At 42.4% G+C, this 24,679-nt stretch overlaps 2 protein-coding genes across 6 annotated transcripts in view; one reads left to right on the forward strand and one right to left on the reverse strand.

Annotated features, from left to right (window-relative positions):
- On the forward strand, positions 1-21,321 carry PAIP2 (poly(A) binding protein interacting protein 2). The gene is made up of 4 exons (XM_064366369.1): positions 1-163; positions 15,201-15,364; positions 16,406-16,585; positions 20,307-21,321. Exons 2-4 carry the CDS (start codon positions 15,227-15,229, stop codon positions 20,361-20,363), a joined length of 375 nt encoding a protein of 124 aa, XP_064222439.1. The 5' UTR covers positions 1-163; positions 15,201-15,226; the 3' UTR covers positions 20,364-21,321.
- Positions 15,086-24,679, reverse strand: part of SLC23A1 (solute carrier family 23 member 1) — a 19,781-nt gene continuing 10,187 nt past the window's right edge. For 3 of the 5 annotated variants that reach the window (XM_012474069.3, XM_012473875.3, XM_012474130.3), the window contains 2 exons: positions 22,978-23,244; positions 18,826-19,520 (listed from right to left, as the gene is read on the reverse strand). In XM_012474069.3, the coding sequence (XP_012329492.2) occupies positions 22,997-23,244 (248 nt within the window). In that variant the 3' untranslated portion in view covers positions 18,826-19,520; positions 22,978-22,996. Of the gene's footprint in view, positions 15,922-18,825; positions 19,521-22,977; positions 23,245-24,679 lie in introns of those variants that run through there. The other 2 variants (XM_012473988.3, XM_012473936.3) reach the window with 2 other exon arrangements.

Consider the following 24,679-nt stretch of genomic DNA (forward strand, 5'->3'; position numbering starts at 1 on the left):
GCGGCGACGGAAGTGAAGTCACTTCCGGGCTGGGGTGTTTGTTTGGACTGGAGAAGGGAGGCGGCGGGCTAAGCGCACGTCGAGCGGGGGAGCGACGCTGCCTGTGGAGATCCGCAGAGGCCGACAGGATTCGTTGGCTGCCGTCCCCGCTGTTGTGCACTTGGTGAGGGATCCCCTCGGGCGGAGTGGCGACAAGGGTGCGGCGGTCGAGGACAGCACCTCGGCGACGGCAGAGGGGCCTAAAGGGTTTCCTGGGTGGTTGGCCGCCGAGTCCCTTGCGGCCTCCGTTGTTCGTTGCCTCTTTGCACCAAGTCTGAGGGATGAGCTTGGGCCGATTTCGTCTCCCTCTTCTCTGAGACATGGCCGTCGCTTTTTTTTTCATTGTCATTATTTATGATTTGGATCTCGCAGCTGTCTATCCGGGTCCTCGGTGGCGCGAGGGTTGCCGGGATAGCACTTTCTCCTGTTCCCCATTCCTCTGGTCCTTTCTCTCTCCGCCGGGTACCCTTTCCCCTGCCCCCCACCACCGCCTCGGCAACAAAGCTCATTGTTTGTACCCACTTTACGCCTGCGCGTCGCCACGCGCAGCCCCCTACTTGCTGCGCTTGCGCGCCTCAGCCGAGGCTGGGGTTTGGGGGAAGAGGGGTGGAGGGACTGGCGGGCTGTTGGCGACCTGGGGGAACGCTGCAACCGTCGACAGGCCTTATCAGAAGATCGCCTTTCTCCCGTTTCTTCGCCATCCCTACCCCTTATTTTTGGTTGTATTGTAGCTCATGATCCGGAAAAGAGAACCTTTGGGGTACTGGAACCCTTTCCTTAGGAGAGTGTTGAGTTAGATGAACTTTAAGATTCTCATACCTTTTGATAATTTTCTGTGCTTACTCTCCTCCTTCCCCCACCACCGCCACCAAAAATAAGGCTTGTGGTGAGCTTAGGTCTGCAAAACATTTGTTGCAGCAGCCAGCAGTGATATTTTTTAGTGACTCCTAAGAGTGGTCTTACCTGCTTCCTTTTGTTTCTCTTTTCTCTGATTTGGCACCCATATCAAACTCTAAAAAGAATTTGGCTTCCAGTTTGCCTTGGAAGGTGTAGCAGCTGACAGCCTTTGACGTTCATTTCAACAGAAAGCAGATGCTCTTTTTCGGTGTGCTGGCTAATGTTGGAACGTGGTGGCTCTGTTTTTTCACAGATTTCATTTGAGCAGTTAGATCAGGTGTTGATGTCGCTTTTGGAATTTCAAAAGCGTAGATTAGGTTTGCAATAAGTAAAAGTTCTTTATAAGAATTTTTAATGAGACTTCACTATTTACTTTTGTGATTCTGTTTCCAGTTGGTGAAAGACAGGATATTTGGGGAAAATTAGACTGTTTATACTACTTGTCAATTGTGAACTTGAAGAAAACTTTCTCACAAAAAACTATCACAGGATAGGTAACTTGACTAACTATAGAGCCCGTTTGTGTTTCTTTAAGGGATGGAGGTTAGGGAATGGAGATTTCCTATGATGATTTAAGGCTGGGCATGTTGCTCCTTGGAACTAAAATTGAGGTAATTTCCACCGTCTTTGGGTTAGAATGAGTTTATAGCAGGCTTTTCCTTAAATAATAAGCACTCTGTACCTTATTCAGGTTTATCCCTTTATGAGTAGAGTGTGATGCCCCAGTTTCAGTGAAAAATTTTTAATTTATTAAATGAACACTTAGCACAGCAATTTGGTTGGTATTGTGGGAGATTAAAGAAGTTGGAAGGTAAGACCTCTGCCCCCTTGTAGTCTAATAACCTTTTGTGCTTTTAAAACATTTTCTTGTAATTTACATCCTGTTGTCATTCATTATCATGACAACATGTGAAATAGGCAGAGCAAGTTTTATCTTGCCTACTTGGGAATTAAGAAAATAGAAGCTTGAGAGATTTATTTATTTATTTATTTATTTATTTTTGAGACGGAGTTTCACTCTTGTTACCCAGGCTGGAGTGCAATGGCGCGATCTCGGCTCACCGCAACCTCCGCCTCCTGGGTTCAAGCAATTCTCCTGCCTCAGCCTCCCGAGTAGCTGGGACTACAGGCGCGTGCCACCATGCCCAGCTAATTTTTGTATTTTTAGTAGAGACAGGGTTTCACCTTGCTGACCAGAATGGTCTCGATGTCTAGACCTCGTGATCCACCCGCCTCGGTCTCCCAAAGTGCTGGGATTATAGGCGTGAGCCACCGCGTCCAGCCTTTTTTTTTTTTTGAGACGGAGTTTCGCTCTTGTTACCCAGGCTGGAGTGCAATGGCGCAACCTCCGCCTTCTGGGTTCAGGCAATTCTCCTGCCTCAGCCTCCTGAGTAGCTGGGATTACAGGCACGCGCCACCATGCCCAGCTTATTTTTTGTATTTTTAGTGGAGACGGGGTTTCACCATGTTGACCAGGATGGTCTCGATCTCTTGACCTCGTGATCCACCCTCCTCGGCCTCCCAAAGTGCTGGGATTACAGGCGTGAGCCACCGCGCCCGGCGAGAGATTATTTTTATGTAGCAAATATTTATATAACGTTTAGTGATGCCAGGCATTGTTCTAGTTGCTTTTTACAAATATTCTTTGTGTAGTTTTCAGGGGGGAAAAAAAACAAGCAAATACTAACTGATTTGATCCACAACATAGCTGGGAGGTAGGCCCTACTATAAAATGAAGAGAACACATGAGAGATGTGAAGTAACTTGCCCAATGTCACATAGCTAGTGATAGCTGGAATTCAAATCCAGATAGACCAGAGATTGTGTGCTCTTAACCATTATACAGTGCTGTGTGATTTAGTGACAGGTCTAGGATACTTTAAGGTGGTCAAGTAGCATAGCTGGGATTTGAACCAAGGTCTTCTGACTGTGGTCTAAGATTAAAGTTGTTCAAGTCATTGCCTTTGTGATCCAGACCACCTGTTGCACAGGTACATGAACAGTTTGCATTCAATGTAGGCTGTGGTTCAGTTCTTTTTCTTAGTTTTTTTTTTTTTTTTTTATTGTTTAGAGTGGAGCTGTCCAATAATATAGGTACTGTGTGGTTATGAGCACTTGAGATGTGGCTAGTGTAAATAAAGAACTAAATATTAATTTAAATAGCTCTATGTAGCTGATGGCTACCATATTGGATGGGCACACGTTTGGAGGACTTGAATTGCCTCTGCTTCTTGTATCAGTTTGTATAAATTTGGGTGGCATTTCTAATGTGCTTGAGCTTTTGTCATAAGTAAGGATGACCCATCCTTGCTCTCACCTAATTACCCTTGTTACACTACAGTTGAGATTAGGATAGACTTGTGGATTTTCTTGTGACATTGTTTCACCTCTGAAGGTTTAAGATCTGTGATTTTTACCTTGTTCCTTGGTCTGGAGACCTTTAACTGCCCTAAATGTTTAATCACCAGATAGATAATGCTAATTGTTATGCTCCAGGTTCTCTACCAAGGTACTATTAATAATGTACCTTGTACAGATGAGGAAACCGTGACTCAGAGAGGTTAAATAACTTGCCATGGTCACACAGCTAGTAAAGCAGCCTGGTTCCAGAGCCCATGTTTTTTAATCATTACCTTATTGCGTCAAATAGTAAAACAAAAAAATCGGTGCTTTTCACAGACTTCAGAGTAGAAAACAGACCAATTGAAAAATTTATTGATCCTCCCTAACTGCCAGAGGAAGTATGCTTAAACGTATATATGCATAAAATCAGTAACAAAAATATATACGCAAATAAGGATCACAGTGGTTCAAAGCAGAGTCCAAGTGAATGAGAAAAGATGGTGCCCATGGAGGTGAATTAATGAAAGAAGCAGAAGAGAACTATATTTGAATTTTACTGAGAATTCTTAAGGGATGAAACCAGTGGAGAAAGGTTGTAAACCCTAAAATATTTCTTTATTTTAAAAATCTATAGACAATGTAAAAGGACACTGCTGGATACCAGTATGTCTTAAGAGGCATTTCAGGAGGGGGAAAAAACAGCTGGAGATACAGTAAAGCCCTAAGGGTTTGCTGACTTCCAGGAAGCAGTAATGGGAGAAAAAATTGCTCTTATCAACCAAAATCTGGTGAAATATATGAATTTAAGTGTTAAACATCTTAAACTGTCATCTAGAACAGGATTTTTTTTATTTTTATTTTTTGAGATGCAGTCTCACTCTGTTGCTCAGGCTAGAATGCAGTGGCACCATCTCAGCTCACTGCAACCTCCGCCTCCCAGGTTCCAAGTGATTCTGCCTCAGCCTTCCTAGTAGCTGGGACTACAGGCAAGCACCACCGTGCCCGGCTAATTTTTGTGTCTGTTTCTTTTTTTTTTTTTTTTGAGACGGAGTCTCGCTCTGTCACCCAGGCTGGAGTACAATGACTAGCTCTCAGCTCACGCAACCTCCGCCTCCCAGGTTCAGGCAATTCTCCTGCCTCAGCCTCCCAACTAGCTGGGATTATAGTTGTGCACCACCATTCCTGGCTAATTTTTGTATTTTTAAGTAGAGACCGGGTTTCACCGTGTTGGTCAGGCTGGTCTCGAATCCCTGACCATCTCCATCTCTTGACCTAGTGATCTGCCTGCCTCAGCCTCCTAAATTGCTGGGATTACAGGCGTGAACAACTGTGCCCGGCTTCTCTTTTTTTTTTTTTGAGTCGGAATTTCACTCTTGTTGCCCAGGCTGGAGGGCAGTGGTGCAATCTTGGCTCATTGCATCCTCTGCCTCCCGGCTTCAAGCGATTCTCCTGCCTCAGCCTCCCCAGTAGCTAGGATTACAGGTGCCCACCACCACACCCAGCTAATTTTTATATTTTTAGTAGATACAGGGTTTCACCATTTTGGCCAGGCTGGTCTTGAACTCCTGACCTCAGGTGATCCACCCTCCTTGGCCTCCCAAAGTGCTGGGATTACAGGCGTGAGCCAACGTGCCTGGCCTGAGTGATGAATTTAGTAAAATATAAATGGATGATAATGTGAATTGTCAAGTATTCAATTCAAAAATTATTTTAAAAGAGTAAGAGAAAACCTAATAGTAGGAATCTATCAGTGCTAATGTCCAAAAAACTAAAGATCAGGGAGGGAAGGAGTAGGTTAGTAAAATAATTTTAAAAGGCTTGCTTTGGCCCAGAGCAGGGATTGGGTTGGGTGTATTGCAGAAAGAAAGACATTCTAAATGGGTGTAAAGAGGTGAGGTTTTTTGTTTGTTTGTTTGTTTTGTTTTTTTTGAGACGGAGTCTCTGTCACCCAGGCTGGAGTGCAGTGCCTTGATCTCGGCTCACTGCAACCTCTGCCCCCCAGGTTCAAGTGATTCTCCTGCCTCAGCCTCCTGAGTAGCTTGGGTCTACAGGTGCACGCCACCATACCTGGCTAATTTTTGTATTTTTAGTAGAGACAGGGTTTCACCATGTTGGCCAGGATGTTCTTGATCTCCTGACCTCATGATTCACCTGCCTTGGCCTCCCAAAGTGCTGGGATTACAGGCATGAGCCACCACACTCAGCCCTTAAGAGTTTATTTTTAATTGACGGAAAATAGTTAAAGCTATTAAGTGTAGGAAAATAAACACTATAGTAAAGAAATAGTTAAAAGAACATTTGAAAAAGCATAAAAAAAGTAAACATGAAATTATAGTGAAAGACATAGAATCAAACATCGATTATAAAAATGTTAATTCCTGGCCGGGCAGTGGCTCACACCTATAATCCCAGCACTTTGGGAGCCTAAGGTGGGCACATCACCTGAGGTCAGGAGTTCAAAACCAGGCTGGCCAACATGGTGGAAACTGGTCTCTGTTAAACATATAAAAGTTAGCCAGATGTGGTGGCAGGTGCCTGTAATCCCAGCTACTCAGGAGACTGAGGCAGGAGGATCACTTGAACCTGGGAGGCAGAGGTTGCAGTGAGCCGAGATCACACCACTGTGCCCCAGTCTGGGCAGCAGAGCGAGAGTTTGACTCTTTAGGAAAAAAAATGTTAAGTCCTTATGAGACAAAGATTCTCAGACTGGGTCACATATTCTATCTACTGTAGTGCAGGAATTAGATAAACCATTTCAGAATTGAACAGATCAAGTAAAGTGTAATATGTGTCCATCATTCTTGTACTTTAGAAATAGAAATCACACATTCTTCCCTTTACGCTTAAGTAATATTTTGCAAAAATTAATCATTGTTATATGCAATCAAAGCTGTAATGATTTCTAAACATGAAGATTTTTTTTCTGGCCACATTTTATTTTTTATTTTTATTTTATTCTGAGACAGAGTCTTGCTCTCTTGCCCAAGCTGGAGTGCAGCGGTGCAATCTCGGCTCACTGCAACCTCTGCCTCCCGGGTTCAAGCAATTCTCCTGCCTCAGCCTCCTGAGTAGCTGGGATTACAGGCATGCACTACCACGCCCAGATAATTTTAGTATTTTTAGTAGAGATGAGGTTTCACCATGTTGGCCAGGCTGGTCTCGAACTCCTGACTTCTGGTGATCCACCCTCCTCGGCCTCTCAAAGTGCTGGGGTTACAGGTGTGAGCCACTGCACCCAGCCTTGTCTTTTAAGTAATGTAGAAGGAAAGAGGAATAATAAGCCAAAATACGTTATTAGACTTTTGTGTCTACCTGTATAGTTACTTTTACTGGCATTTTAATTTTGTGTGGATTCAGTTTAATGTTTAGAGTTCTTTCATTTCAGCCTGAACGACTCACGTTAGCTTTTCTTGTAGGACAGGCCTACTAGTGACAAACTGTCCATTTTTGCTTACCTGGGAATGACAATTTCTCTTTCATTTTTGAAAGGGTAGTTTTGCTAGATAAAGAATTCAATTTTTTTTTTGTTTCAGCACTTTGACTATGTTACCTTCTGATCTCCATGGTTTCTGGTGAGAAATCAGCTGTTAATGTTATTGAGGATCTCTTGTATGTCATGAGTTGCTTCACTTTGGTGTTTTCAAGATGCTCTCTTTGTCTTTCATCAATTCGATTGTAATGTGTATTGGTATGGGTCATACTGAGTTTATCCTACTTGGAGTTAATTGAGCTACTTAGATACATAGATTCATGTCTTTTCATCAAATTTGGTGAGTTTTAGGCTGTTACCTCTTCAAATATTTCTGACTTACTCTCCTCTTCTTCTGGGAATTCTGTTATGTATATTTTGACACAGTTGATGTCTCCTGGGTCTCTCAGTGTTCTGTTAATTTTTCTTCATTTCCTCATTCTGCTTCTCAGACTGCATAATTTCAATGGACTGTTCCTTAAAATTGCTGATTCTTTTGACTCTCTGCTCACATCTGCTGTTGAAACCCTCTAGTAAATTTTTCTTTTTCTTTTTCTTTTCTTTTTTTTTTTAAGGCTAGTGAAGTGAAGCAGTGGGAGTGGCGAAGGAACAAAGAAATCTGTAACTGGTTGTGATCAATTAGTTGTAAACACCACTGCACTCGGACCAGCCTCCTCTAGTAAATTTTTCATTTCAGTTGTACTTTTTTTTTGGAGACAGAGTTTTCACTCTTGTTGCCCAGGCTGGAGTGCAGTGGCACAATCTCTGCTCACTGCAGCCTCCATCTCTTGGGTTCAAGCGGTTCTCCTGCCTCAGCCTCCCAAGTAGCTGGGATTACAGGCATGCACCACCATGCTTGGCTAATTCTTTTGTATTTTTAGTAGAGATGGGGTTTCACCATGTTGTCCAGGCTGATCTTGAACTCCTGACCTCAGGTGATCCACCCACCTGGGCCTCCCAAAGTGCTGGGATTACAGGCATGAGCCACTACGGCCCATTATTTGTCTCTCTTTACTGATAGTCTTTATTTAGTGAGACATCATTCTGTGGTTCCTTTTAGTTTTTTCTACATGGTATGCTCTTTTAGCATATTTAATATACTTGATTTAAACTCTTTGGCCAGGCATAGTGGCACTTTGGGAGGCTTAATGTGGGCAGGTCACCTGAGGTCAGGAGTTCAAGACCAGCCTGGACAACATGGAAACCCCATCTCTCCTAAAATAATACAAAAATTAGCTGGGTGTGTTGGCGGGCACCTGTAATCTCAGCTACTTGGGAGGCTGAGGCAGGAAAATTGCTTGGACCCAGGAGGCGGGTGTTGCAGTAATCTGAGATCAAGTCACTGTACTCCATCCTGAACAACACAGCGAGACTCTGTCTCAAAAATAAATAAATAGGCCAGGCATGGTGGCTAACACTTGTAATCCCAGCACTTTGGGAGACTGAGGCAGGCAGATCACCTGAGGTCAGGAGTTCGAGATCAGCCTGGCCAACGTGGTGAAAACCCATCTCTACTAAAAACTACAAAAATTAGCCAGGAGTAGTGGTGGACATCTGTAATCCCAGCTACTTAGGAGGCTGAGGCAGGAGAATCATTTGAACCCAGGAGGCAGAGGTTGTGGTGAACTGAGATCGTGCCATTGCACTCCAGCCTGGGTGACAGAGTGAAACTCCGTCTCAAAAAAAAAATGAAGTATTTGTCTAACATCTGGGCTCCCTTTGGGATAGTTTCTATTTCTTTTTTTGCCGGCATATGGGCCATAGTTTTTTCTTTGCATGCCTCATAACTTTTGTTGAAAATGACATTTTGGGCTGGGCACAATGGCTCATGCCTGTTATCCCAGCACTTTGGAAGGCTAAGGAGGAGGGATTATTTTAGGTCAGGAGTTCGAGACCAGCCTGGCCAATGTGGTGAAACCCTGTCTCTACTAAAAATACACAAAAAATTAGCTGGGTGTGGTGGCTTACACCTGTAGTCCCAGCTACTCAGAGGCTGAGGCAGGAGAATCATTTGAACTCGGGAGGTGGAGGTTGCAGTGAGCTGAGACTGAGCTACTGTACTTCATCCTGAGTGACAAAGTGAGACTCTGTCTCAAAAAAAAATGACATTTTGAATAATGTGCCAATTCTGTAAATTATATTCTTCTCAGGGGTGTTGCCACTTATTATAGTTGTCATTTTATTGACTTTTCTGAAGGAGTTTAGTAATTTTTTTTTTGTTTTTTTTGAGACGGAGTCTTGCTCTGTCGCCCAGGCTGGAGTGCAGTGGCGCGATCTTGGCTCACTGCAACCTCTGCCTCCCGGGTTCAAATGATTCTTCTGCCTCAGCCTCCCAGGTAGCTGGGACTACAGGCGCACACCACTATACCCGGCTAATTTTTGTATTTTTAGTAGAGACAGGTTTCACCATATTGGCCACGCTGGTCTCAAACTCCTGACCTGGTGATCCACCCGCCTCTGTTTCCTAAAGTGCTGGGATTACAGGCGTGAGCCACCATGCCCAGCCGAGTGTAGTAAAATTTAGGTTCTTTTTGTGTGTTTGGCCATTGAAGTCTCTCTTCATTAGTTTAGTGGTCAGCCAGTGATTTGACAGGGATTTTTAAAAAATGCCTTTAGGCAAAAAACAATCCTCCCAGTCTTGACATATGGGTCCCAGGTATGTGTTGAGGCACACCTTTAACAGCTCTGCCTTAGCCTTCACTTCCTGCATGGCCAGAGCCTGAAATTCAGCCAGAGGTGAAAACTTAGGGCCTTCTCAGGTCTTTTCTGAATATAGGGTCAGCACTGACATGCCCATGGCTTTCTGGGACTCCCAGAGTCCTAGCTTTTCAAAGCTCTTATTCTCAAAGCATCTCCTTCACCACCTTTCTTCCCAGGCTTTTAACTTTGCTGATTGTTTGCCCTGTTATTGCTAGTATATTTAACTGTTTTTGACAAATATGTGTGCTGCTGCCCCACCCCACTTCCCATAGCAAACTCTTGAGCCAGTCCTTCAGGGAGCCACCAGACAGGTCAAAACAACCAGAGTTCTTTGTTAGTAATATTATATTGCTACCTCCAACATGTACCGAGAATGCAGGCTGTTGTCTTCAAGGCTTACCAAGCTGCAAATTGAGAGATGGCACCAGGGTAGTTCAAAATATTTTTTTCTCCTGTTTTTCTTTTGAGACAGAGTCTCACTTTGCCGCCCAGGCTGGAGTGCAGTGGTTCAATCTTGCCTCACTGCAACCTCCTCTTCCCGGGTTCAAGTGATTCTTCTGCCTTAGCCTCTCAAATAGCTGGGACTACAGGCAGGTGCCACCATGCCCAGCTAATTTTTGTATTTTTAGTAGAGATGGGGTTTCACCATATTGGCCATGCTGGTCTTGAACTCCTGACCTTGTGATCCACTCACCTCAGCCTCCCAAAGTGCTGGGATTCCAGGCATGAGCCACTGCACTCAGCCAAACTGTTTTTGTTTTTGTTTTTTCTTAAGCATTCCTTTTCAAGTTTATTGTTGTATTGGCAGTTCTTTTTAGTAGTTTTGTAGAGATGAGGATCTCACTATATTGCCCGTGCTGGTTTTGAACAGCTGGGTCTGGAGGCCCACCTCAGACTCCCTAAGTGCTGGGCCCTGGTGCATGTTTTAGAGTCAGGCTACCTTGACTTGAATTTCAACTCCATTGTTTACTAGTTGTGTAACCTGGTACAAGCTACTTAAGACTTAATTTCTTTGTCATGGAAATTAATTGGACCATAATGGCTGCATCCACAGGACTTTGTGGGTATTAAATAGGTGATGATTGTAAGCCCCTTAAATGCAATACCTTTGTTTCGTGTGTACTTTTTAAGACAAATATATGCAGCTTTAGCAGTGCTTGCTTTTGGGAAAAGGATTTGGAGTGAGGATTATGTCTGGTGGTAAGGAGGGAGTCTGCTACCTTTTTTGCTCATTTTTTTCTGTCACAGTTGAGAATGTATAGCTAAAAGACTGACTAGCATTGAAAGAACACACTCTGGGTATACATTCAGGAGAACTGAAAACATGCTCATATAAAAACTTGTACACAAATACTGATAACAGCATTATTAATAATAGCCAAAAAGTGGAAACAACCCAGATGTTCATTAATCAGAGTGGATAAACAAAGTATGTATCTCCATACAGTGGAATATTGTTTGGCAATAAAAAGGAATGAAATGCTGATACATACTATAGAGACAGAAAGTAGACTAGTGGTTGCCTGCAGTTGGAGGACTTGGGAAATGGAGAGTGACTACAGATGGGTATGGAGTTTCTTCTTGGGTGGTGAAAATGTTCTGGAATTAGGTAGTTGTGGTGTTGTAAAAACCAGTGAATCAAACAGTTTAAAATGGTAAATTCTTTTTTGAGATAAGGTCTTGCTCTGTTGCCCAAGCTGGAATGCAGTGGCGTGTGATCATGATTCTCTGTAGCCTTGACCTCGGACTCATGTGATCCTCCCACCTCAGCCTCCTGAGTGTCTGGGACCACAGGCGTGCACCACTATACCTGGCCTTTTTGTTTGTTTGTTTGTTTTGTTTGTTTGTTTTTTGAAGACGGAATCTCACTCTGTCACCCAGACTGGAGAGTGCAGTGGTGCAATCTTGGCTCACTGCAGCCTCCACCTCCTAGGTTTAAGTGATTCTCCTCCCTCAGCCTCCTGTGTAGCTGGGATTACAGGCATGTGCTACCACACCTGGCTAATTTTTGTATTTTCCGTAGAGATGGGGTTTTGCCATGTTGGCCAGGCGGGACTTAAACTCCTGACCTCAAGTGATCTGCTCACCTTGGCCTCCCAAAGTGCTGGGATTACAGGAACGAGCCACTGTGCCTGGTGTGAAAAGTAGGATTTTATGGGTATAAGTTGGGACAGGATACAAATTGGGAAAAATAGTGCAAAGCCATTTTATATTGAGGTGTCTTTGTACCAAATGTAATGATAGGTTCAGATGTAGGTTTAAGCAAAGTTCCATCCAGTTGGGAGGTAGGATTGATCCCAGCTATTTGTAGTGTTAGAGGATTAGCTAAAATATAATTTTTTTTAACAGTAAGCAGTTTGGTAGCCTGCCATGTAACAATGAGTAATTTTCAGCCGGGCGCAGTGGCTCATGCCTGTAATTCCAGCCCTTTGGGAGGCCGAGGCGGGCGGATCACTTGAGGTCAGGGGTTCGATGCCAGCCTGGCCAACATGGCAAAACCTTGTCTACTAAAAATAGAAAAAAATTAGCCAGGCATGGTGGGACACGCCTGTAATCTGAGCTACACAGGAGGCTGAAGCAGGAGAATATCTTGAACCCAGGAGGCGGAGGTTGCAGTGAGCAGAGATTGCGCCACTGCACACTCTGTCTCAAAATAAAAAGAATAATTTTCTTATTTTCTTTAGAGGAACTAATAATTTAGTCAAAACTTGCTATCAAAATAGTTTTTCATCCAAGTTTAATGATAAATAAAAATAACAGAGATATCCATTGTCATTTTTTCTGTCTTGTCTGCTTTTACAGTGCCTCAGTTCCCTAACAAATCATATTTTCTTTCTACTGACACCCTAGCACATAACTCTGAGTCCGTTTCTGCCTTTCTTCTTTTGTTTGGTTGTATTGTTGTACAATACAGGGTCTTGCTCTGCCACCCAGGCTGGAGTGCAGCGGCACAATCTCAGCTCACTGCAATCTCCACCTCCCAGGCTCAGGAGAGCCTTCTACCTTGGCCTCCCAAGTATTTGGGACTGCAGGCGTGCACCATTATACCATGCTTTGCCATGTTGCCCAGGCTGGTCTCAAACTCCTGGGCTCAAGCGATCCACCCCTGTTGGCCTCCCAAAGTGCTGGGATTATAGGCATGAGCCACCACACCCAGCTTGTTTCTGCCTGCCTGCCTTTCTTTCTTGCCTTTTTTCTTCTCTTTTTTTTTTTAGACAGAGTCTTGCTGTCTTGCCCAGGCTGAAGTGCAGTGGTGTGATCTTGCCTCTGTAACCTCTGCCTCCTACGTAGCTGGGATTACAGGCGTGCACCACCACATCTAGCTAGTTTTTTGTATTTGTAGTAGAGATGGAATTTCTCTGTATTGCCCAGGTATCGAACTCCTTGACTCAAGTGATCGGCCTGCTTTGGCCTCCCAAGATGCTGGAATTACAGGAGTGAGCCAAGACATACATACTACAACTAGGGCTGAAGTTCCTTAGTAATTTTTAGTTGAGGACCTCTCAACAATTAAAATTTTCACCCCTATGATCCTATTGTCAGTATCTCGTATTTGTCATATTATGTAAACAGCTATGGATTTTACACTTATGTTCTCTTAAGGATAAGTCCGTAAAATTAATTTAAAGGGCCAGGCAACACACGTAGAGCTAGTCTTTTCCTGAAACTTATCCCAAAGGGGAAAAAAATACACATATATTTTCAGTAGGAGATTTTAGATTTAGTGTTTTACTTGATTATGATAAATCTGAAGTAAGCAGACCTCAATAGCCCTTTCTTTGGCACAAGTCACAATACTCCTTGAGTTTAGGTACCAGTAAATTGTTTTATGTAAACTGCTTTTAGTGATTTCACACTTAATGAATTGGAATATTTAGAATGTGAAACCTTGCTTTTCAGATTTTGAGTCTGCAATGTATCAATTAGGTTAGATCATGTTATGAGCTATTGAGTAGTATAAGACATCAGACCTGTATTTGATACTACTTTTACTCAGATGAAAAGATATTGGGCCAGGGACAGTAGCTCATGTCTATAATCCCAGCACTTTGGGAGGCCAAGGCAGGTGGATCATTTGAGGTCACGAGTTCAAGAACAGCCTGGCCAATGTGGTGAAATCCTGTCTCTACTAAAAATACAAAAATTAGCTGGTCAGTAGTGGCATGTGCCTGTAATCCCAGCTACTCAGGAGGCTGAGGCAGGAGAATTGCTTGAGCCTGGGAGGCGGAGGTTGTGGTGAGTTGAGATCCTGCCACTGCACTCCAGTCTGGGCAACAGAGTCAGACCCTGTCTCAAAAAAAAAGATATTAGATGCCTGAAACTCACAGTACAGTGAGGAAATCCAGACATGGAAGAACTTGACATGGACCTAGAGAAAAAGCAGACAGAGAATGGGCTATGAAAGAGAGATCCAGAGCTGTACCTGGGGAACCTAAGAGATTATTAAAAATCTGTTTTCACTTTCAATCCCTGGACTTTTTGAAGTCAGTTTTAAAAAATGGAATTTGCTTTTCATCATTTCGTCACTTGATGACTCAGTCTTCTAGACCATGCTTGTTATTTTGTGGCTGTTTTGTTTATTTGAGATGGAGTCTTGCTCTGTTGCCCAGGCTGGAGTGCAGTGTGATCTCAGCTCACTGCAACCTCCACCTCCTGGGTTCAAGTGATTCTCCCACCTCAGCGTCCTGAGTAGCTGGAACTATAAGCATGTGCCCCACGACTGGCTAATTTTTTTGTATTTTTAATAGAGACAGGGCTTTACCATGTTGGTCAGGCTGGTCTCAAACTCCTGATCTGAAATGATATGCCTGCTTTGGCCTCCCAAAGTGCTGGGAATACACGTGTGAGCCACTGTGCCCAGCCGACCATGCTTGTTTTATAAAGCAAGCGATATGTAACATAAAATATAAATTGGATGGTTTGGAGAGTCCATGTAAGCAACTGATGAACTTTATTTACTGTTACCAGAAAACATTAAATAAAAAAGAAAAAAATATAACTCAAGACAGTTGCAGGTGGGCAAAAAAAAAAAAAAAAAAAAAAAAGAAAATGGTGAAACCCTGTCTCTACAAAAATACAAAAAATTAGCTGGGCATGGTAGCACATGCCTATAATCGCAGTTACTTGGGAGGCTGAGGTGGGAGAATCACTTGAACCCAGGCAGTGAAGGTTGCAGTGAGCCAAGATCGTGCCACTGCACTCCAGCCTGGGCGACAGAGTGAAACTCCATCTCAAAAGGAAAAAAAAACAAAAAAGAAAACATTAAATGTTTTAGGCTCTCCTCACCTATTTCTTAAACATTAAAATCATTTGGGAAAAAAATATGAAGCTTTTCCATTGCTCAACTTACTATGTATACTTAATGTATCATCTACCTCTAACACCTATTCATGATGCCTGCTAATAATAAACAGGTGCTCACTAAGAACTGAAAGTATCAGCTGGGCCTGGTGGCTTATGCACGTAATGCCAGCACTTTGAGAGGCTGAGGTGGGAGGATCACTTGAGCCCAGAAATTTGAGACCAGCCTGGGTAACACAGACCTTGTTTCTACAAAAAATTAAAAAAATTCAGCCAGGTGCGATGGTGCACACCTATAGTCTCAGCTACTTAGGAGGCTGAGGCAAGAGATGGAGGCTGTAGTGAGCCACATTCGCACCACTGCACTCCAGCCTGGATGACGGAGTGAAACCTTGTCTCAAAAAGAGGAAAACCTGAATGAATAAATTAACTGTGGTATTGTTCTTTTAAGGTTAAAAACGACAACTAACATCAACCATGAAAGATCCAAGTCGCAGCAGTACTAGCCCAAGCATCATCAATGAAGATGTGATTATTAACGGTCATTCTCATGAAGATGACAATCCATTTGCAGAGTACATGTGGATGGAAAATGAAGAAGAATTCAACAGACAAGTTAGTTTTTTGTACAAACATGTTATTTTTTATATTCCATTCCAGCCCTCAATATGATTGTACTTGTCCCTGAAGTGTTTATCTTGTCCTTTATGTATGAAATATGTAGATTGATGTGCCACCACTCCTATTTATTTAGCTGCTGATTACCACCAGGCTTAACTACTTACAGAAATAACCTGGGGAACTTGAATCAGGAGGATGAGGGTGGAGCCTGGGAAACTTCTGCAAAGCTCCAAGATGGTTCCAATGAGCAATCAGATTTGGAAACCACTGCTTTATGCCAGTCAGATTGCTGTGTTACCATGAAAGTCAAGAGAATTCAGGAGTCAGGAGAAGACAGGCACAGATTTGTGATCCAGAATTATGCTGTTTTTCACCTGCAGTCCTTGATGTGATCAGCCTGAAAAATTTGATACCACTCTTCTGTTTAGAGAACTGTCATGCATTGATAAACATTGTCTTTTGTTCCCATATGTCTGGAATCTGTTCCCGTCTTCTAATTTCTCACCTAATCATGGCTTTAATAACCAGTAGCCAGCTTGACTTTTCCACATCTGGTGATAGATATTCAAGAGTAAAACACTTTAGTCTTATTTTTGTGAGGATCAATTGGGTGTTTGTTTTTTGTTGTTGTTTTTAATTACTCATTCTCTGACTCTGCCCCTTAGTTGTTTTGTTTTATTCATTTTGGGGTTGGATTATGGTTTGTATAGTTTTAAAGTATCACAGGTAATTCTGATATGCATTCCTTGAAGAGAGCGTCTCTTTTTACTTCTTCCCTGCCACCCTCAGTGGAAAAAAGAATGTTCTATAATAAAAGTAAAAATATAGAAAAACCCTAAACAGATCCTCACAGGTCATTATGGTAAGCATTTTTTTTTCCTTAGCACAGAAGCAGAAAAGAAAGTATGACCTTGTGCTTTTAAATGGTTTAGTTCAAGATATTTTAAGCCATTCCTAGTGATACATATCAAGTATGTTATAAATTATACTTTATTATAAATAATTACTACAAATTATTCTTTATTATAAATCTAGATAGAAGAGGAGTTATGGGAAGAAGAATTTATTGAACGCTGTTTCCAAGAAATGCTGGAAGAGGAAGAAGAGCATGAATGGTTTATTCCAGCTCGAGATCTCCCACAAACTATGGACCAAATCCAAGACCAGTTTAATGACCTTGTTATCAGTGACGGCTCTTCTCTGGAAGATCTTGTGGTAAAAAGTTACTTTTCATCTTTTTAAAATGTAGTGCATCTTTTGCATAAGTCGAAAAGCCAGCTGCCATCTATTTAAGAATTCTGCATCTCTTCCCCTTCAGAAATTATGCTGCTTCTGGCCAGGCATGGTGGCTTATGCCTGTAATCCGGCGCACTTTGGGAGGCCGAGGCAGATGATCACTTGAGGTCAGGAGTTTAAACCAGCCTGGCCAACATGGCAAAATGCCATCTCTACTAAAAATACAAAAATTGGCTGGGCACAGTGGCTAATGCTTATAATTTCTGCACTTTGGGAGGCCGAGGTGGGTGGATCACCGGAGGTCGGGAGTTCAAGACCAGCCTGGCCGACATGGTGAAACCCCATCTCTACTGAAAACATAAAAATTAGCTGGGTGTGGTGGCACATGCTTATAATCCCAGCTACTTGAGAAGCTGAGGCAGGAGAATCACTTGAACCCAAGAGGCGGAGGTTGCAGTGAATGGAGATCAAACTATTGCACTCCAGCCTGGGCAACAGAGTGAGAGTCTGACTCAAAAAAAAAAGCCGGACGAGGTGGCTCATGCCTGTAATCTCAACACTTTGGGAGGCTGGGGCAGGTGGATCATGAAGTCAGGAGTTCGAAACCATCCTGGCCAACACGGTGAAATCCCATCTCTACTGAAAAATTAGCTGGGTGTGGTGGTGCATGCCTGTAATCCCAGCTACTCAAGAGGCTTAGGCAGGAAAAGCACTTGAACTGGGAGGTGTAGATTGCAGTGAGCTGAGATCGTGTTATTGCACTCCAGAGTGGGCAGCAGAGCTAGACTCTGTCTTAAAAAAAAAAAAAGAAATTGTGCTGCTTTTTTTTCAGTGAAAACAGAGTCTCATGACATGGAGTGACTTCTGGCAATACTGTGGAGCTAGTCTTAGACTTCTAGCCCCTGCTTTTAGTACTGATGTTGCCCTAGGGTACTTAAATGTCCTAAAGAATTAATAATTTTAAAACACAATATTACCATGTTACTTGCCTATATAAAAATAGCTTGATGTAGAAGTTTTGCTCTTTAATCTTGTCTTGGCTGGGCATTGTGACTCACACCTGTAATCCCAGCACTTTGGGAGGCCGAGGCCGGCAGCTCATGAGGTCAGGAGTTCAAGACCCGCCTGACCAACATGGTGAAACCCCATCTCCACTAAAAATACAAAAATTAGCAGGGCATGGTGCTACGTGCCTGTAATCCCAGCTACTCGGGAGGCTGAGGCAGGAGAATTGCTTGAACCCAGGAGGTGAAGGAGGTTATGGTGGAACATGCCATTGCACTCCAGCCTGGGTGACAGAGTGAGACTCCATCTCAAAAAAAAAAAAAAAAAAAAAAAAACTTAAACATTCAGTGAAATATGCAGATTTTTATATGAAAGGTAAAAATTTCAGAGATCTTTTCCTGACCCAGGGTTTCATTGAGGTACCCAGTTTGTTTGGAACTGTGGTTTAATAAAGAATTTTACAAGCTCATGGCAGAAAAGAGACACAAACCTAGATTTGCATTTTTTGTTATTCTTAGTGTCTCATTGATAATGATATAAAAAGTTTTCTTTGGGAATTGTGATAACTAAATATCACCACTAGAGTAGAACTGGTAGGGTCCACTGAACTAATCTGTACCCCATAATTACCTATGAAGCATTAAATACAAAAATCAGTTCTTCAGTTGCATCCCAACATGCTCAGTTGTCTGGGCATGTTGATTTTTTTAAAGTACTCCAGAAGATTTATTATATAGCCAACCTGCCTGAATTGGGCATTTTGAAACCATTCTTCTAAAGGATGGTGTAGAGAACACTGACATTTACATTGTGGTGTAGCCTTTGTTGCAGTAAGCGATGGTAACCCATTTGAGCAGCTATATGATCTGAACAGTCTGTGGGGGTATGATTACTTATGGCTACATTAGTCACCATAAATAATCCCCGTTGCCCTGTAATGTATAACTTTAATCTGGACCCCATATAATTCCATAGTACAGAAGCCGATTTGTTCTTCTCAGTCTATTTGATATTACTTCGTTTCATTCTTATTCTTCTGTCACTCTGAAAAGACTGTTCATTTAAGAAGACTATGTTGTGGTGGCTCATGCCTGTAAACCCAGCACTTTGGGAGGCCAAAGCGGGAGGATCACTTTGACTCAGGAGTTTGAGACCAGCCTGGGCAACATAAGGAGACCCTGTCTCTACAAAAAGTTTAAGTTAGCTGGGTGTGGTGTCACAGGCCTGTGGTCCCAGGTACTGGGGAGGCAGAGGCTAGAGGATAGCTTGAGCCCAGGAGGTCGATGCTATAGTGAGCTGCAATTATGACACTGCACTCCAGAATGGGCAACAAAACGAGTCCCTGTCTCAAAAAAGAGAAAAAGAATGCTGCTTTTTTTTCTTAAACTTCACACTTTTAAAGTGTAGATACAGTATTTCCCTTGGAGGAAGGGAGCATATGTCCTGTCCAAAGAAACTGCTGTGTATAAATTACAAAACTAAAATGATTTCTCCAACATGACGTTTAATATTATGCATTAGTCTTGAAGTGATGTAGGGTCAAATTCAGTGTAAAAGCCTGACAGCATACCTACATTTCAGGCACTGGAACCTGCCCTCATTTCTTTTTATTTTTATCAACTTGCAATCTAAAATATCGCAGAGGAAAATTTCTAGCTGTTCTTCCTAGACGCTGACAAGTCTACTTAGGAGAGTAAAGATTTAGTGACATAGCATAACATTGCTACAAGTCTCTAAGACTCAGAGTTTGCCCCCCCGCCCCCCTTTTTTTAACTGATGCAAAAAATGGTATCCCAGAGAAAAGTGACTTATCTGAATTTACATAGAAGTTAGGGGTAGAGCTGGGATTTTGGACTTAGGTCTTCTTGTTTCCCATGTAGTTTTCTTTTCCTGTTATTTGCCATGCTTCCTGTGGGAATTAGAAGGTGGCAATTGTCGAAAAACAATTCCATATTTTTAGTGAGGATTCTAAAGTAAAATTAATCCATCAACAATTCTCCACTAACTTTAATCATAATTTCAACACTTGTTTAGCATGTTTCCTTGATATTTGGTGTTTAAAGAAAGCTACATACCATAATTCAGTTAACAGAATTTCTTCTTCAGTGCTATTCCTTTAATTTATATGAAGTTACTGGATTTCTGATTACACTCAAGCAAACTGAATTTCAATTCCTACTTTCTCTTTAGAAAATTGATATAATTTGATATGATATATAGGTTACATCTGGTTCCTCCTTTTTGGGGTTAAGTGTAGTCTTACAGTTCTTTTGTCTTAACTTTTTTTTTTTTTTTTTTTTTTAATTTTTTTGAGACGGAGTTTCGCTCTTGTTACCCAGGCTGGAGTGCAGTGGCGCGATCTCGGCTCACCGCAACCTCCGCCTCCTGGGTTCAGGCAATTCTCCTGCCTCAGCCTCCTGAGTAGCTGGGATTACAGGCACGCGCCACCATGCCCAGCTAATTTTTTGTATTTTTAGTAGAGACAGGGTTTCACCATGTTGACCAGGATGGTCTCGATCTCTTGACCTCATGATTCACCCGCCTCGACCTCCCAAAGTGCTGGGATTACAGGCTTGAGCCACCGCGCCCGGCTGTCTTAACTTTTTGGAAGGTGATTTTGCATAAGGATCTAGGTTGAATGAGTATCTGAAACTATATGTTAATGAACTTGCTTTTTTATATACTTATTTTCCAGGTCAAGAGCAATCTGAATCCAAATGCAAAGGAGTTTGTTCCTGGGGTGAAGTACTAAAATATTTGAGTAGATGGGGCCCTCTTTTGGTGGATGTAGCACAATTTCCACACTGTGAAGGCAGTATTAGAAGACTTAATTGTAAAAGCTCTCTCTTGTCACTGTGTTACACTTATGCATTGCCAAAGTTTTTGTTAGTCTTGCATGCTTAATAAAAGTGCTGAGACTGTTATTAAGTAAAAAGCTGTCAAACATTTACTGAAAATAGAATTAGCCCCATGGCTTCATGTGAAGACAGCAAGGAAAGAAGCACCAGTCAAGTTGTGAACAAGCACCAAATTAAAAGACCTAAACCTTACTAAATTGTCTTTTTTTGAGGCTAAACTGGTCCCTTAGTGTTAACTAACACTTCTGTCTAAACTCTAAAATCATTAAATTTAATTTGAATTCCAACTGTTAAGCATACTTCTCAATTCAGACTTAAATTTGATTATGTCCCCATCAAAAAGAATCTCCATTTTCTGGAGGTCTGTTAGTTAATTTGAGATAATTTGTTATAGACAGGTATGTGATATTACTGAGGCTACAAGGTAGTTAGCAGATGAGTGCCAGTCCAGGTTTTTCTGATACGTTATTGTGTTAGAAATATTGAGTTCTAATATTACATCTGAGGAAGTATATAATTTAGAATTGTAACTTCTAAGGGATTCACTGCATCATAGCTATGCCTGTGTGGAGTCTAACATATGACCAATACCAACCCATAATCCAGCTGAACAAAGATACTGTAACATTATGATTTGAGTGGTGCTTTTCCTTGCTTTGTTAACCATCACAAGAGTCTGCAGCACAACTTTTCTTTTAACAAAGCTAGAACAGTTTTGGCTTCTTAAACTTCATATTTGGGTAGGTTAAGCTGCCATACGTGTTCAGTGTGAATAGTGTTTAAGTTGAAAATATTGTAAAAAAATTATATTTTTTCAAAAATATTTAAAAAAATAAATAATAGTAGAACTGAGCAGATGGTTGTGTTTATTGGAGCTGGAATGTACTGTAGTGGTGTTACTTTAGTATGGGCCCAGTGCCTCAGGACTACCTTGCTCAAGGGCAGAAATGCTAAGCGATCAGACTTAGTTAGATTCCAACTAACAGATATGTTGCCGTGCAAGTATCTGTTCAGAATACAGCAGTAGAATAACTCCATTGCCCATCCTTGCTTCTTAATCACCTGAGGCTGCGGTGTCAGGGGAATCTTAGAAAGCCATGTAAGAAACTTTATGACTGACCAATATGATGGTGACCTTACTTTAATTGAACCTCCATTGTCTTCTGTTTTTCACAAGGGCTCTTCTTGAGCTTGTTAGGTTGAAAAAGATTAAGAAATTCTTGTAGTCAGTTCTGACTCACATTCTTCTGGGAGAGGGGTTCTTTGGTGTGTGCACCTGTGCCCCAGTGTATGGGGTTTTTTTGGGTTTTTTGTTTGTTTTGGAGACGGAGTCTCGCTCTGTTGATCAGGCTGGAGTACAGTGGCACCATCTCAGTTCCTTGCAACCTTCAGCTCCCAGGTTCAAGTGATTCTCCTGCCTCAGCCTCTCTAGTAGCTGGGATTACAGGTGCGTGCCACTATGCCCGGCTAATTTTTGTATTTTTTTAGTAGAGACGGGGTTTTGCCATGTTGGCCAGGCTCGTCTTGAACTCCTGACCTCAGGTGATCTCTCACAAGAATAAAGATTCTCAAATGCAGCTTTTGTTGTGGAAAAATTTTAAAAAAGAAGAGGGGGCTCTAACCAGACTTCCTGGATGTGAATCCTGTGATCATGGCTATGTCACTTAACCCTTCTGTGCCTTCCTTTCCACATCTCTAAAATAGCAGTAATAACTGTCTCTGGATTATGTGAGTAGTTAATACATATAAGCATTTTTAAGACAGCCTCTGGCACATAGAAAGTCCTGTTTTAAGTGTTGTTATTTTTACTATGAGGAGTCATTTAGGCTAACCTCTCTTTTTGGGAACTTTTCTTGGCTGTCTGAGGAAACATGCACGTTGAAACCATGTCAGTGTTTAGAGAGCCAGGCATCTGCATTCAGATAGTGACAGGTTTCTGAGCATCAGCTGCCCATGGATTATGAAGCCCTAAGGACAAATGATCACCTCATCAGGGCCTGTACAGTCATCGTTTTAGGATAAAGGCATCCTGTTTTAGAGGGTTTTAATTTTATGATGTTATTGAAATAAGGTGCAGTGTATATGAGAGGATTTTTCCTGTTCTTGTGCTGTACTTCTCAACCTTTTCCATGTTACATATCAAAGTGATACTTGTTTAGCATACTGGAGTACAAGAATGAGGTTGCCCGTGGCTGGAGTTCTTAGCTCAAGAACTCCAGTTGGCCCAGATTTTGCCCAGGTGTATGGAAGGCTAGAGGATCTGCACTTCAGCATACTTGTAGCCTCTTAGTGGCTCATACCAGTTAAGAAGTTCTGCTCTTACTATGAAATGGCAAAGGAATTCCACCCAAAGTCCATATATTGACTTTTTACCCAGTTCACCTTCTCTTTGAGGACATTTAAACAGGTTACAAGAAAGGAAACTGAGTAGTTTGGTTTTTCTTTGGTTAAAGCATAAGAATGTTTTGATTATTCAACCCTCTCACAAAAACTGTAGACATATCCTACCTTTCCTGGAAGTCATTTTTTAGACTTTGGTGCACACAGATGCAGTTTCTGTATTTTCTGGAGTGTCTTCTGGAATTGGAAACTGATCTTTTGAACTTGAAGAAAATCCTTTGAAGACTGGGCAGATGGGAATGTATTTCAGAAAAGCAGTTCTTTTTACTATGCCCATCCCAATGGGGAAATCGTAGCTCCTGAGGCTGGAAGACGTGTCACTGTTGGCATGAGCCCCAGCTTTCCACTGTATCAGACCACGCTCCTCTGGGCTCCCTGGAAGAGGACAGTGGGATCGTTTACCAGGGCCAGCAACCCTCAGCTGCCTCTACTTCCCATAACCCAGTCCTAAGGCAGACTTCTGGAATCAAGTATCTTCCTTAACTATCATCTGGTCCTAAAAAGCAGCTGTATCGTTTCTGAGCTCCTAACTTGGCCAGAGCTCTAAGGAACACTAAAGGATACTAGTTATAATTAGTATTATGTAACTATAGTGTGCCAGGCTCTGTGCTAAGTGTTTTAATTTCATTATCTTGTTTCTTCAAAACATACCCCTGGGAGGTATATAGGCACCATTATACAAAATTTTAAGACGAAGAAAGGGACAAAAAGGTTAAGTAATTGTCAGCCTAAATCTGTGTGTGGCTAATGTGTGTTAGGCCCGTGGGGACCAAATTGGGCCCAGATTGTGTTCTGGGGGTAAGGGAGGCATATTTTGAAACACGATAATCAATATTTAGTATTATGATTCTGTATGTGAAAAATAAACTCATTTTTATGATACAAACTTCAGAAAGTCAAGCTAAATAAAATCTTTGATGGAGGTAGGAATATGCCAAATTTTATTTATATATATATACACACACACACACACACACACACACACACACACACACACACACATATATATAAATTTTTTTTTTTTTTTTTTTGAGACAGAGTCCTGCTCTGTCGCCAAGGCTGGAGTGCAGTGGCTTGATCTCGGCTCACTGCAACCTCCACCTCCCAGGTTCAAGCAATTCTCCTGCCTCAGCCTCCCGAGTAGCTGGGGTTACAGGCACATGGCACCACACCGGCTTATTACTGTATTTTTAATAGAGATGGGGTTTCACCATGTTGGCCAGGCACTAGTCTCAAACTCCTGACCTCAAGTGATCCACCCACCTTGGTCTCCCAAAGTCCTGGGATTACAGGCATGAGCCATTGGGCCCGGCCAATAATTTTTACAACTAGGAATTCTTCCTCAGGTCGGGGAGAGGCACATGAGATCTCAGGTTTTCATAAAAGGGCTGGGATCGACAAAGACTGAAATACTGTAAATACAGCAGAAGGAGTGGAGATGTCCACTTGCTGGCAGCCCAGGCCAAGAACAACCCCATGAGTAACACAAACCAACTCATGTTCCAGAATCTCACAGGAGAGGGCACTGAGGGAAGGTGGAGTCCTCGGGGAAGACTACCTGGAAGATACACTGTTTGACTGGGCTTGGCTGTACAAAGGGCACACACAGGTGGGCAGAGTAGAGTGGGATGAGCCATAGATATGGCATAGGACTATGTTCCTGGCATCTGATTACCTTACACCACTGCCAGAACACACATGGCAGCCAGCCCAGAGCTTTCTCTAGCCAACCAGTCAGCCTGCCCATTACATCCCGACCTTCAGTGCCTTCTCTACTTCTCCAAGCCCCCTCCTTTTTCCTAGGCCTCAC

The sequence above is a fragment of the Aotus nancymaae genome, unplaced genomic scaffold, assembly GCF_030222135.1.
Source record: "Aotus nancymaae isolate 86718 unplaced genomic scaffold, 86718_ANA_hifiasm-v0.15.2.pri h1tg000064l_1, whole genome shotgun sequence".
NCBI classification, from domain to species: Eukaryota; Metazoa; Chordata; class Mammalia; order Primates; family Aotidae; genus Aotus; species Aotus nancymaae.